Consider the following 14,479-nt stretch of genomic DNA (forward strand, 5'->3'; position numbering starts at 1 on the left):
ACGGGACGGGACACGGAATGGGACACAGGAGGGGACACGGGACGGGACAAGAACTGAACCGGGACCGGGACAGGACACGCGGGCGGGGGCGGAGCCACCCCTTGACTGACATGAGGAAGTCCCGCCCCTCGACCCAGCCCGGCCGCACTCATTGGCTGCTCCGACCCGCACGGGCTCCCATTGGTCGGAGTCGCGTTGTGGGCGGGACCAGCGCAGGCCAGGAAGCGGCGGCGGCCCCGCGGAGGCTTTTCCTGCCCGCGGCCCCGGAACCCAGCGGGGCGGGCGGACCCGCCGGGCTGCGGTGAGGCCGGGCAGCGGGCGGGGGGCTTCGGCAGCCCCCACCCCCGTGGCGGGGGGGGGGCGGATCTTCACCGGCAGGGCGCTGCGGCGGCGGGCGGGATGGAGCGGGGCTGGGCCGGGGGCTGGGATGGAGCCGGGCCGGGGCCGTGAGGGGTGGGACAGAGCCCGGGGGGTGAGGCAGGGCCGGGCAGGGGCCGTGAGGGGTGGGACGGAGCCCGGGGGGTGAGGCAGAGCCGGACCGGGGTTGGGAGCCCGGTGGGACAGGGACGGTGGGACGGGGCCGTGCCCGGACGCTGCCGGGGGTGCGGGACCCGCCCTCAGGGGCTCGGGGGCTCCGCTGCTCCTCCCCTCAGAACCTGGGCTGCGACCGGCTCAGCGATGAGGGGGGACGGGGATCCCCGACACCCGACACCCCCGGGAATGGGGAGCTGGGAGTCCGGGGGGGAAGGGACGAGAGCCCCTTGGGCTGGGGGTTTGGGTCTGGGGGAGCTGGGCCTGGGGGAGCTGGAAATCTTGGGGTAGGAGCGTCCCTTGGTCTGGGTGAGGGGGTTTGGGTCTGGGGTCTGGGAATGGTTGTTTGGGTCTGAGGGAAGGGATTTGGGTCTGGGGGAACTGGAAATCCTGGGGTAGAAGGGACAAGCACCTCTTAGTCTGGGAATGGGGGTTTGGATCTGGGGAAGCTGGAAATCCTGGGGTAGGAGCATGCCTTGGTCTGGGGGAGGGGGTTTGGGGGTCTGGGTCTGGGGGAGCTGGAAATCCTGGGGTAGAAGGGACAAGCACCTCTTAGTCCAGGAATGGGGGTTTGGGTCTGGGGGAGCTGGAAATCCTGGGGTGGAAGGGACGAGTTTCCCTTGGTCTGGGGAAGGGGGTTTGGGTCTGGGAATGGGGGTTTGGGTCTGGGGTCTGGGAATGGGGTTTGGGTGTGAGGGAGGGGCTCTGGGTTTGGCTCTGGGGTCTCAGCCCCGTGCCCTCCGTGCAGCCGGAGATGACGACGCTGACGCACCGGGGCCGGCGGGCCGAGGGCCGGGGCTCCGAGAAGAAAGGGGAGGGTGAGGAGGAGGCTGCGGAGCGGGAGCTGAACGAGGACGAGCCCGATGACTCCAAAGACATCCGCCTGACCCTCATGGAGGAGGTGCTGCTCCTGGGGCTGAAGGACAAGGAGGTGAGGCTGGTGGGGCTCGTGCTGTGGTCAAGCTGGGCTCGAGGCTCTCAGGGAGCAGCAGAAGGGATTGGATGGGTTCTTCTCAGTGTTCTCCCTTAGCACCTGCTTGGAATCACACAATCGTGGGATGGGTCAGGTTCAGAATTCACAGAATCACTGGGTTGGAAGAGACCTTAAAGATCATGGAGTCCAACCCAGCCCCAACACCTCAACTGAGGCAGGAGTGTTGGAAGGGACTGGAAAGTTCATCAAGTTCCAAACCCTCGCCATGGGCAGGAACACCTTCCACCATCCCAGCCTGCTCCAAGGCCTGTCCAGCCTGGCCTTGGACACTTCCAGAGATGGGCCAGCTGCTCTGGGCTCCCTGTGCCAGGAGATGGCAACCTGAGCTGTGCCTGTGGCTGATAAGTGCTGTCCCAGCAGCTCTGCCTTGGGGACAGTGGCAGGAGGTGTGGGTGTACAAAACAAAGAGGGGTTTTTCTTTCCAGGGCTGAAGCCATGGGTAGATGGAGGCTCAGCTGCTTTATCAAAGGGTCAACATCCTTTCATCCTTCTCTGCAGCTCCAAAGCAGCAGCTGGCACACAGGGACACCATGGGCACTGCTCTGCTCTGCTCTTTAAAAAGCAGAGGGAAGAGGCAGAGGGCAGCAGAGTCAGCTGGGCTGGGAGCTGGGAGCAGGCACAGGCTGAGTCTGGAGCCACAGTGGCCAGGGAACAGGAGCTGCATCTCTGCTGCCTCCCTGGGCCAGGCAGGGCTGGGGATGGGCAGCTCTGGCAGGGAATGGCACTGGGGGAGCTCCTCCTGTGTGCCTGTCACGCTGGGGGAAGGGGATCCTGGTCTAACAGAATGGGTTTGTGCTTATCAGCTGCTAGGAACTCGTTTGTCAGCTCTGCCTGGAAGGGGAGGATTCCTGGTGTGGGCTTCTCTGAGCTGTCTGTGCTGTCCCTGGGCCTTGTTTTCAGCCCTGCACCCATCTCCTGCATCAGCTTGGGCAGATCTTTGGCTGGGAGGGTGATGAGGTCCTGGCACAGGTTGTTCCATGGCTGCCCCATCCTGGGAGTGGCCCAGGCCAGCCTGGTGTGGTGGAACCTGTCCCTGCCATGAAGGGAATGGGATCAGTTGATCTTTAAGGTCTCTTCCAACCCAAACCATTCCACAGTTCTAAAATCTGCTATTCCTGACGAGTGGGTGGGGAATTGCAGAGCAGGGGAAGCCAACCAGGTGCCCAAGGTGCTTTTTGGGGTGGCAGTGGCAGAGCAGAAGCTTCTAGAGAGGCTTTCCAGCTCCAGGAGCCCACTTTGGTCAAGATTGAACTCAAGATTGAGCTCAATGATCCTGGAGATCTTTTCCAGCTGTAACTATTCCATGATTCCTGTGTGATCCTCTCCCACCCTGAGGAGCTGGGCTGGATGTCCTCCTCCTCTTCCTCCCTCAGGGCTGAGTTCAACCTTTGTGAGGTGCCAGAACCTTCTTTGCAGCAGGGCTCTGCAGTTGTGGGCTGCTCCCAGCTGGTGCTGAGCTGTGCCACGGATCCAGCCCAGGCTGTGACAGTGACAAGGGCTGGGGCTGTCCTGTTCCAGAGCCCCAGATAAGATCTAGGAGCCAACTAGGAAGTGGCAGGAGCTCAGGGCTGTAAAGGGAACACAATGCAAATAATCCTGGAGCAAATATTTGAGAGCAGCCTGGGAGTGGGGTGCCATGGGCTGCTTTTCTCCTGGGCTGTGTTTGGTGTTCTTGGTTAATGCATCCTGGGAATGGCCCTTCAGCCACCAGGAACCTGGGAGAGCACAACAAACAGGGAAAAAACACACAAAAAAACCTTGTCACACTTTTCTTTTTTTTTTTTGTTTGTTTTTATTCCATCCTGTCCTTCCACATTCCTGTAGCTCACAACCAGAGGCAGCAGCAGCCTGGCCTTGAGCTGGGCTCTGTTTTCACAGCTCAGGTGTTCACTCATGCTTTGATGACTGGGGAAAAACAAGATGATTTTTGCCAAATTCAATGAGCTCACGGTGTCATTTCATTATTTAAAGTACCAGCCTGTCCATGTAGGAGGACCTGGCTGCAAACCAGCCTGGCTTTTATAACCAGTCTGATTCCAGAAGCTGGAAATAACCCAGGAGCTTTGGAATTTCAAATTTCCTGGGGGTAACGTGCCCTTGAGGCCAGGAAATTGAAACCTTTGCTCATCTTCACACCCTTTCCTGGAGGACTTGTTTGTAAAAGCCAGGAGCAAAATCCAGGAAAGGAAACCAGGAGGGCAGGGATGAAAGGTTGCTTTGTGTTCCTGCACAAGGAAGTGGAGAAAGCAAATAAAAAAATCTTCATTTCTTTTATGGTTCCCTGTACAGGGCAAGCCCAGTGAGCACACGTCCTGCTCAAACAGAGCCACAGGGGATGGGAATTCACCCCTGGGGAGGGAAAACCTTCCCTGGGGAGGGCTGGGGCTTCCCAGCCTGTTTGCCTTGGGAAGGGCTTCACTTTTTCTGCAGGCTCCTGGTGGCAGGAGACTGGAGAAAGGGGCTCCTTTCAGGTCCTTCCCTCCTTGTTTTCCATGCAGAGAAAGAGCAGAAAGGGAGGAAAGAAAGCAGCAGAAAGAGCAGCAGAAGGGGAGGGGAAAAAGGGCAGAAAAGGAGGGAAAAAAGCAGCAGAAAAGGAGGAAAAAAAGAGCAGAAAGGGAAGAAAGCAAGCAGCAGAAAGGGAGTAAAAAAGAGCAAAAAGGGCAGCAGAAAGAGAGGGAAAAAGAGCAGAAAGGGCAGCAGAAAGGGAGGCAAGAAAGCAGTAGAAAGGGAGGGAAAAAAGCAGAAAAAGGAGCAGAAAAGTAGGGGAAAAGAGCAAAAAGAGCAGCAAAAGGGGAGAAAAAAAAAGCTGAAAAGGAGGAAAAAAAGAGCAGAAAGGGAGGAAAAAAAGCAGCAAAAGGGGAGGAAAAAAGGGCAGAAAAGGAGGAAAAAAAGAGCAGAAAGGGAGGAAAAAAAGAGCAGAAAGGGAGGAAAAAAAGCAGCAGAAAAGGAGGGAAAAAAGGGCAGAAAAGGAGGAAAAAAAGCAGAAAGGGAGGGAAAAAAGAGCAGAAAGGGAGGAAAAAAAGCAGCAGAAAAGGAGGAGAAAAAGGGCAGAAAGGGAGGAAAAAAAGCAGCAGAAAAGGAGGGAAAAAGGGCAGAAAAGGAGGAAAAAAAGCAGAAAGGGAGGGAAAAAAGAGCAGAAAGGGAGGAAAAAAAGCAGCAGAAAAGGAGGAGAAAAAGGGCAGAAAGGGAGGAAAAAAAGCAGCAGAAAATGAGGGGGAAAAGGGCAGAAAAGGAGGAAAAAAAGCAGCAGAAAAGGAGGAAAAAAAGAGCAGAAAGGGAGGAAAAAAAGCAGCAGAAAAGGAGGAAAAAAAGCAGCAGAAAAGGAGGGAAAAAAGGGCAGAAAAGGAGGAAAAAAAGCAGCAGAAAAGGAGGAAAAAAAGGGCAGAAAAGGAGGAAAAAAAGCAGCAGAAAAGGAGGGGAAAAAGGGCAGAAAAGGAGGAAAAAAAGCAGCAGAAAAGGAGGGGAAAAAGGGCAGAAAAGGAGGAAAAAAAGCAGCAGAAAAGGAGGAAAAAAGAGCAGAAAGGGCAGCAGAAAGGGAGGGAAGAAAGCAGTAGAAAGGGAGGGAAAAAAGCAGAAAAAGGAGCAGAAAAGGAGGGGAAAAGAGCAGCAAAAGGGGAGGAAAAAAAAAAGCAGAACTGGAGGGAAAAAAGAGCAGAAATGGAGGAAAGAAAGCAAGCAGCAGAAAGGGAGGAACAAAGCCAAAAGGGCAGCAAAAGGGGAGGAAAAAAAGCAGAAAGGGAGGGAAGAAAAGAGCAGAAAGGTGGAAATTGCCACCAGGAACCCATTGCAGGTGTGTTGGGGTCTCCCTGCAAACCAGCCCTGGGTGGCTGTGATCCCACTGGGGTCACCTTCCCTTGGGCACCCCCAGGTGCCACTGCAGCCCCCCAGGCTCTCCCTGAGCCCTGGCTGCTCCTGGCTTGCCTGAAATCCTGGAACAGAAGGAAACAATTCTGGGGCTTTGTTCTCATCAGGGAAGGGAAGGGAAGGGAAGGGAAGGGAAGGGAAGGGAAGGGAAGGGAAGGGAAGGGAAGGGAAGGGAAGGGAAGGGAAGGGAAGGGAAGGGAAGGGAAGGGAAGGGGATGGGAAGGGAAGGGAAGGGGAAGGGATGGGATGGGAAGGGAAGGGGAAAGGGAAGGGAAAGGGAAGGGAAAGGGAAGAGGGAAGGGGAAGGGGAAAGGGAAAGGGAAGAGGGAAGGGAAGGGGAAAGGGAAGGGAAAGGGAAGGGAGGGAAAGGAAAGGAAAGGAAAGGGAAGGGAGGGAAAGGAAAGGAAAGGAAAGGAAAGGAAAGGAAAGGAAAGGAAAGGAAAGGAAAGGAAAGGAAAGGAAAGGAAAGGAAAGGAAAGGAAAGGAAAGGAAAGGAAAGGAAAGGAAAGGAAAGGAAAGGAAAGGAAAGGAAAGGAAAGGGAAGGGAAGGGAAGGGAAGGGAAGGGAAGGGGAAGGGTCACCTGGGCTGCCCCATTGCTCCAAAGCAGAGCCCCAGCTCTCTTGGAAAGCATCACTCGAGTGTTGTTGAAGCTCAGGGAACAGCAAATTCCCTCCCTGCAAATTCCCTCTGCAAATTCCCAGGGCAAATTCCCTCCCTGCAAATTCCCTCCCTGCAAATTCCCTCCCTGCAAATTCCCAGGGCAAATTCCCTCCCTGCCCTTCCTTGGCTTTCTTGTCCAGGTGTTTTTTTTTTTTTCTCTCCCTGGCTGCAATTGCAGCCCAGAACTGTCCTGTGCATTCTGGAACTTGGAATTCTCTTCCTTTTTGCTGCTCCTTTTTATGATCAGGCAGGAGCAGGGAAATCTGGGAGGGTTTGGAGAGACAGGAGCAGGGAAATGTGGAAATCTGTGAAGGTTTGGAGAGACAGGAGCAGAGACAGGAGCAGGGAAATGTGGACATCTGGGAAGGTTTGGAGAGAAAGGAGCAGAGACAGGAGCAGGGAAATGTGGAAATCTGGGAAGGTTTGGAGAGAAAGGAGCAGAGACAGGAGCAGGGAAATGTGGAAATCTGGGAAGCTTTAGAGACAGAACAGGGAAATGTGGGAATCTGGGAAGGTTTAGAGAAAGGAGCAGGGAAATGTGGAAATCTGGGAAGGTTTAGAGAAAGGAGCAGGGAAATGTGGAAATCTGGGAAGGTTTAGAGAAAGGAACAGAGAAATGTGGAAATCTGGGAAGCTTTGGAGAGACAGGAGCAGAGACAAGAGCAGGGAAATTTGGGAAGGTTTAGAGAGATGGGAGAAGGGAACTATGGGAATCTGGGAAGGTTTAGAGAAAGGAGCAGGGAAATGTGGAAATCTGGGAAGGTTTGGAGAGAAAGGAGCAGGGAAATGTGGGAAGGTTTAGAGAAAGGAGCAGGGAAATGTGGGAATCTGGGAAGGTTTAGAGAGACAGGAGCAGAGACAGGAGCAGGGAAATGTGGGAAGGTTTAGAGAGACAGGAGCAGGGAACTGTGGAAATCTGGGAAGGTTTAGAGAAAGGAGCAGGGAAATGTGGGAATCTGGGAAGGTTTGGAGAGACAGGAACAGAGAAAGGTGGGAATCTGGGAAGGTTTGGAGTGACAGGAGCAGGGAAATGTGGGAAGGTTTACAGAAAGGAGCAGGGAAATGTGGGAATCTGGGAAGCTTTGGAGAGAAAAGAGCAGGGAAATGTGGGAATCTGGGAAGGTTTGGAGTGACAGGAGCAGGGAAATGTGGGAAGGTTTACAGAAAGGAGCAGGGAAATGTGGGAATCTGTGAATGGAGAGAAAGGAGCAGGGAAATGTGGAAATCTGGGAAGGTTTAGAGAGACAGGAGCAGGGAAATGTGGGAATCTGGGAAGGTTTAGAGAAACAGAACAGGGAAATGTGGAAATCTGGGAAGGTTTAGAGAAAGGAACAGAGAAATATGGAAATCTGGGAAGCTTTGGAGAGACAGGAGCAGCGACATTTGGGAAGGTTTAGAGAAAGGAGCAGGGAAATGTGGAAATCTGGGAAGCTTTGGAGAGATAGGAACAGAGAAATGTGGAAATCTGGGAATGTTTGGAGAGACAGGAGCAGAGAAATGTGGGAATCTGGGAAGGTTTGGAGAGACAGGAGCAGGGAAACGTGGGAAGGTTTAGAGAGACAGAACAGGGAACTGTGGAAATCTGGGAAGGTTTGGAGAGATAGGAACAGAGAAATGTGGGAATCTGGGAAGGTTTAGAGAAAGGAGCAGGGAAATGTGGGAATCTGGGAAGGTTTGGAGAGATAGGAACAGAGAAATGTGGGAATCTGGGAAGGTTTAGAGACAGAACAGGGAAATGTGGGAAGGTTTAGAGAAGGGAACTGTGGGAATCCGGGGAGCTTTGGGGAGACTCCGGGGCACGATCCCAGCAGGACCAGAAGCAGCAGAGAGGACAAATCCCTGCCGTGTTCTCGCCAGGGCTACACCTCCTTCTGGAACGACTGCATCTCCTCGGGGCTGCGGGGCGGGATCCTGATCGAGCTCGCGCTGCGCGGCCGCATCCGCCTGGAGCCGCTGGCCCTGAGGAAGAAGAGGCTGCTGGAGAGGAAGGTCAGGCTGCTGCAGGGCAGGGGCGGGGCTCTGCCCACCCATCCTGCCTGGGGGATGTGAGAAAATACATGCTCAGTCTCTTGTGCAAATGGAGAAATAATAACAGAAATTTAAAATAAAATTTATAATAAATAATAAATAATAATAATTATAAATTATAATAAATAATAAAAATTATAAATCAATAAATAATAATATAAAATTTTAAATGAATAGATAATAAAGTAAATAATATAAACAAATAAGAAAGAAATTAATAAAGTAAGTAATAGAAATAAATAAAAATAAAAATAGAATAAGTAAATAATTAAAATAAAAGAAATAATAAAAAATAAAATAAATAGTAATAAAAAACCAATTAAAATTTAAATAAATAAATAATAAAGAAAATAGCTATTAAAAATTAAATAATAAAAAATTTAAAATGAAATTTAAATTAATAAATAATAAAATGTAAAAATAATTTAATAATGAATTTATAATTAATTTAATTTTATGAAGGACAATAGGAGGTACATACCATAAAGCAGAAATAAAAACTGCATCTTTATAACAAAGTTAGTTCAACATCACACGTGTAAAATCCATTTTAATATTTGCAAAAAGCCAATTTTATAGTATTATATAATTATATCATTATATGTTATAATGTTATACTTATATAATATATAATATAATATATTAATATTAATATAGAATATTATATAGCAATACTATAAAACCCAATATTATAATATGATATAATTATAATTTTATATTATTACACGTTATAATATTATATTAATGTTAATATGATTTATAGATACAATATAATGCATCAATAAATTATAATAGTATATGATAATATTATATTATATATATATAGTGATTATCCAATAATATAATTTTTATAGAATATTATATTATTATATAATTACAATATTATATAAGATTGATATAAAATGACAATATTACAATATATTAATAGATTATATTAATATATAACTCTAATAGCATACTATTCTATAACATTTCTACAGAATTACAAAGTTATAGTATTATATAATAATATTGTAACATTATTATATCATTATAGTAGTTTAATATTCTAGAATAATGACACAGATTTACAATATGCAAACATTCTAGAATATTGCTCCTCCCAGGTGCTGCTGAAGTCAGATGCTCCCACTGGGGATGTGCTGCTGGATGAGACCCTCAGGCACATCAAGGCCACGGAGACAGCAGAGACAGTGCAGACCTGGATAGAGCTGCTCACTGGTAGGGCCAGGTGGAAATTCCACCATCCCAGCTCCCTCCAGGCTCTCCAAACATCCCTGAGACCCAGCCAAAGCCACCCAAATCCATCCAGAGTCACCCTCTGCATCCCTCTCTGCATCCAGAGCTCCAGGACCCAGACCCAGCCACCCAAATCCATCCAGGGGCACCCTCTGCATCCCTCTCTGCATCCAGAGCTCCAGGACCCAGACCCAGCCACCCAAATCCATCCAGGGTCACCCTCTGCATCCAGAGGTCCAGGATCTGGTGGTGAAGGAACCCCGAAAAGAGGGGAAAGCCCCAAAACTGCCATGGACCCTCAGATCCCTCTAAAACCCCTCTCCAGACCTGTCCAAACATCCCTCAGCCAAAGCCACCAAAATCCATCAGGGATCACCCTCTGCATCCAGAGCTCCAGGACCCAGACCCAGCCAAAGCCACCCAAATCCACCCAGGGGCACCCTCTGCATCCAGAGCTCCAGGACCCAGACCCAGCCAAAGCCACCCAAATCCATCCAGGGTCACCCTCTGCATCCAGAGCTCCGGGATCTGGTGGTGAGGGAACCCCAAAAAGAGGGGAAAGCCCCAAAACTGCCATGGACCCTCAGATCCCTCTAAAACCCCTCTCCAGGCCTGTCCAAACATCCCTCAGCCAAAGCCACCAAAATCCATCAGGGATCACCCTCTGCATCCAGAGCTCCAGGATCTGGTGGTGAGGGAAACCCAAAACCAGCCTGGCCTCTCCAAAACCCCTCTCCAGGGCTGTCCAAACATCCCTCAGACCCAGCCAAAGCCACCAAAATCCATCAGGGATCCCAGGTCCAGCATCACCTTCTGCATCCAGAGCTCCAGGATCTGGTGGTGAGGGAACCCCAAAAAGAGGAGAAAGCCCCAAAACTGCCATGGACCCTCAGATCCCTCTAAAACCCCTCTCCAGACCTGTCCAAACACCCTCTGCCTCCAGATCTCCAGGGTCTGGTGGTGAGGGAACTGCCAGAAACCAGCCTGGACCCTCAAATCCCTCCAAAACCCCTCTCAGGCCTGTCCAAACATCCCTCAGCCAAAGCCACCAAAATCCATCAGGGATCACCCTCTGCATCCAGAGGTCCAGGATCTTTTGGTGAGGGAGCCTCAAAAAGAGGAGAGAGCCCCAAAACCAGCCTGGACCCTCCAATCCCTCCAGAACCCTTCTCCAAAATCCCTCTCCAGGCCTGTCCATGATTCCCTGATTTCCCTTCCCAGATCACCCTGGGGGATATTTAGGTGTTCTGGTAGAATTTGAAGGTTCTACTGGAGGATTCTGGGGGTCCCAGGTAGGATTTGGGGCTCCTAGGAAGGATTTTGAGGGTCCCAGGTAGGATTTGGGGCTCCTAGGAAGGATTTTGGAGGATCACAGATAAGATTTGGGGATCCTGGGGAGGATTTTCAGGTCCTCAATGGGATTTTGGTCTCCTGGGAAGCATTTTGCAGGATCCAAATGCTGAGGCCTCACCAAGCCTGAGGTGACCCATGGGTGGAAGAGGCTTTGGGAAGGGATTTGCCCTGGGGTCTCCTGGGATTTCTCTTCAAGCTCCACTGGGAGCTTTGCCAGGAGGATCTGAGTCTGGCCAAGGGATCAGAGCCAGGTGTCCATGCAGGACATCATGGAAGGATGGAAGAACGTTGGCATTGGGAAGTAAACCTTGACCAGAGTCTCCATGGTCTGGCTCTGGATCCCTGGAGATCCCTGGAGATCCCTGAAGGTCCCTGGAGATGAGGAGAGCAGGAGAAGGCTGAATGTGGGGGCAGAGAAGGAATTTGTGGGTTGGGAGCTTGGTGGAAATCTTGGAACTCCGAGCTCCTTTGGCAGAGCCCAGTGTCCATGCAGGACATCATGGAAGGGTGGAAGGACGTTGGGATTGGGAATCAAAAGTTGACCAGAGTCTCCCTGACTTGGATCTGGATCCCTGGAGATCCCTGAAGGTCCCTGGAGATGAGGAGAGCAGGAGAAGGCTGAATGTGGGGGCAGAGAAGGATTTTCTGGACTGGGAGCTTGGTGGAAATCTTGAACCTCAGAGCTCCTTTGGCAGAGCCCAGTGTCCATGCAGGACATCATGGAAGGGTGGAAGGACGTTGGGATTGGGAAACAAAGCTTGAGCAGAGCCTCCCTGGCCTGGCTCTGGATCCCTGGAGATCCCTGGAGATCCCTGGAGATCCCTGAAGGTCCCTGGAAATGAGGAGAGCAGGGGAAGGCTGAATGTGGGGCAGAGAAGGAATTTGTGGGTTGGGAGCTTGGTGGAAATCTTGGAACTCAGAGCTCCTGTGGCAGAGCCCAGTGTCCATGCAGGACATCATAGAAGGGTGGAAGGACGTTGGGATTGGGAAGCAAAGCTTGAGCAGAGCCTCCCTGGCCTGGCTCTGGATCCCTGGAGATCCCTGGAGATCCCTGGAGATGAGGAGAGCAGGGGAAGGCTGAATGTGGGGGCAGAGAAGGAATTTGTGGGTTGGGAGCTTGGTGGAAATCTTGGAACTCAGAGCTCCTGTGGCAGAGCCCAGTGTCCATGCAGGACATCATGGAAGGGTGGAAGGACGTTGGGATTGGGAATCAAAAGTTGACCAGAGTCTCCCTGACTTGGATCTGGATCTCTGGAGATCCCTGGAGATCCCTGGAGATGAGGAGAGCAGGGGAAGGCTGAATGTGGGGCAGAGAAGGATTTTCTGGCTTGGAAGATTGGTGGAAATCTTGAACCTCAGAGCTCCTGTGGCAGAGCCCAGTGTCCATGCAGGACATCATGGAAGGGTGCAAGGACGTTGGGGTTGGGAAACAAAAGCTGATCAGAGCCTCCCTGGCCTGGCTCTGGATCCCTGGAGATCCCTGAAGGTCCCTGGAGATGAGGAGAGCAGGGGAAGGCTGAATGTGGGGGCAGAGAAGGATTTTCTGGGTTGGGAGCTTGGTGGAAATCTTGGAACTCAGAGCTCCTGTGGCAGAGCCCAGTGTCCATGCAGGACATCATGGAAGGGTGGAAGGACGTTGGGGTTGGGAAACAAAAGCTGATCAGAGCCTCCCTAACTTGGATCTGGATCCCTGGAGATCCCTGAAGGTCCCTGGAAATGAGGAGAGCAGGGGAAGGCTGAATGTGGGGTAGAGAAGGAATTTGTGGGTTGGGAGCTTGGTGGAAATCTTGGAACTCAGAGCTCCTGTGGCAGAGCCCAGTGTCCATGCAGGACATCATGGAAGGGTGGAAGGACGTTGGGATTGGGAAGCCAAGCTTGACCAGAGCCTCCTGTCCCTCAGGAGAGACCTGGAACCCCTTCAAGCTGCAGTACCAGCTGCGCAACGTGCGGGAGCGCCTGGCCAAGGCCCTGGTGGAGAAGGGCATCCTGACCACGGAGAAGCAGAACTTCCTCCTCTTCGACATGACCACCCACCCCGTGTGCAACGCCTCCGAGAAGCAGCGCCTGCTCAAGAGGCTCCAGGAGAGCGTCCTGGAGCGTTGGGTCAATGAGCCCCAGCGCATGGAGCGCAGGACCCTGGCCCTGCTGGTGCTGGCCCACGCCTCGGATGTGCTGGAGAACGTTTTCGCCAGCCTGGCCGACGACAAGTACGACGTGGCCATGAACAGGACCAAGGACCTGCTGGATATGGACCCTGAGGTGGAGGCTGCCAAGGGCAAGGGCATGGAGATGATCTGGGCCGTGCTGGCGGCCTTCAATAAGTCCTAAAACGTCTCCTTGGTGGGTCCCATCTTGGGGTTCCACCCTGGGGTCTCCCCATGGGGACTTGGAAGGTGCCAAAGGCAGGAACACACAGAGATGATCTGGGCCATGCTGGTGGCCTTCAATAAGTCCTGAACCCCCCACACATGGGGTGGGAGAGATCATTGATGGGTCCCATCAAGGGGAACCCTCTCCCCAGAGGAGCCTGGACCTGGAAGGTCCCAAAGGCAGGAACACAGAGATGATCTGGGCCGTGCTGGTGGCCTTCAATAAGTCCTAAACACTCCTTACATTGGGTGGGGGAGACCCTTGATGGGTCCCATCCTGAGGTGCCACCTGGGGTCCCACAGGGGTCTCCCCAGAGGAGCCTGGACCTGGAAGCTGCCAAGGGCAGGGGCATGGAGATGATCTGGGCCATGCTGGCAGCCTTCAATAAGTCCTAAACCCTGCCCCACATGGGGTGGGGGAGATCATTGATGGGTCCCATCAAGGGGACTGCACACCCCACATGGGGTCCTATCGAGGGGACCCCTCTCCCCAGAGGAACCTGGAGCTGGAAGGTGCCAAAGGCAGAGGCACAGAGATGATCTGGGCCATGCTGGTGGCCTTCAATAAGTCCTAACCACTCCTCCCATGGGGTGGGAGAGATCATTGATGGGGCCCATCAGGGGGAACCCTCTCCCCACGGGGACCTGGAGCTGGGGCACTGGGTGGGCTCAGCCTGGGGAGGGACCAGGGGATTTTTGCTTTTCCCCTCCCCAAGTAGGGCTGGGAGGTGAGAACCCCCCACCACAGCCCCGTGGTGCCTCCAGGGAGAGGTGGCAGCAGCTCTTCACTCCTTGCCCTTGGGCATTTCCTTCTGAGGCCAGTGCAGAGGCTCCTGCCTGGCAGCTCTGGGGGTGCTCCTGAGGAGCTCACACCCTCCTGGGGTGACATTTGGGGGTGTTGGGCACCCAAAGCCCCCCCGGGCTGTGCCCCCATGGTTCAGCTGCTCTTTCTAGTAAGAAAAACCAAGTGAAACTGTGATTATTTTTGTTCACAACCCCCTTCCTTCCTTCCTCCCCCACTTTATTCTCCTGTAGTTCACTTAAAACTGAAATATTTCTCTGCAGCCCGGGCTGTGTCCGTGTTTCAGTGGGTGCAGCTGCCAGCGTTGGCATTTCCAGGGGTACCGGCCGTGCCCGCGAGGGGCGCGATGTCCCCCGGGGGACATGAGCTGCGGGTGGTCTCAGTTGATGGGTACGGGTGAGCTCCCTCCTCCCCCAGGCCCGTTTCCCTTTCCGGGGGCGCTTTCGGGGCTTTTCCGTGTCCCCCCATCCCCGCGGTGTCCCCGCGTCCTCCCGGTCCCGGTCTCGAACCGGCGGCGCTGAGGAACATGGGAAGCCCCGCCTCTTACCCCGTCCACTCGTTGTTTCTCGCTTTCCATTGGCCGCTGTTAATGCCAGTCATTATTGCACCGCCCTTTTATTTGCACCGCCTCTTCGTAA

At 52.7% G+C, this 14,479-nt stretch overlaps 1 protein-coding gene across 1 annotated transcript; it reads left to right on the forward strand.

Moving 5' to 3' along the window:
- Nucleotides 1–141: 141 nt before the first annotated feature.
- On the forward strand, nt 142–14,103 carry GOLPH3L (golgi phosphoprotein 3 like). Its single transcript, XM_077192100.1, has 5 exons — nt 142–301; nt 1,280–1,462; nt 7,908–8,039; nt 9,185–9,299; nt 12,571–14,103. The coding sequence occupies exons 2-5, from the start codon at nt 1,286–1,288 to the stop codon at nt 12,996–12,998; spliced, it is 852 nt and encodes a 283-aa protein (XP_077048215.1). The 5' UTR covers nt 142–301; nt 1,280–1,285; the 3' UTR covers nt 12,999–14,103.
- Nucleotides 14,104–14,479: the final 376 nt, after the last annotated feature.

Source organism: Agelaius phoeniceus, chromosome 31 (genome assembly GCF_051311805.1).
Source record: "Agelaius phoeniceus isolate bAgePho1 chromosome 31, bAgePho1.hap1, whole genome shotgun sequence".
Classification (NCBI taxonomy): domain Eukaryota; kingdom Metazoa; phylum Chordata; class Aves; order Passeriformes; family Icteridae; genus Agelaius; species Agelaius phoeniceus.

Bases quoted from the DNA above. Each gene is read 5' to 3' on its own strand.
- GOLPH3L (XM_077192100.1), top strand. From the start codon at position 1,286: ATGACGACGCTGACGCACCGGGGCCGGCGGGCCGAGGGCCGGGGCTCC. The intron at 1,463-7,907 runs GTGAGGCTGGTG...TGTTCTCGCCAG, and splicing joins TGGGGCTGAAGGACAAGGAG to GGCTACACCTCCTTCTGGAA. The intron at 9,300-12,570 runs GTAGGGCCAGGT...CCTGTCCCTCAG, and splicing joins CTGGATAGAGCTGCTCACTG to GAGAGACCTGGAACCCCTTC.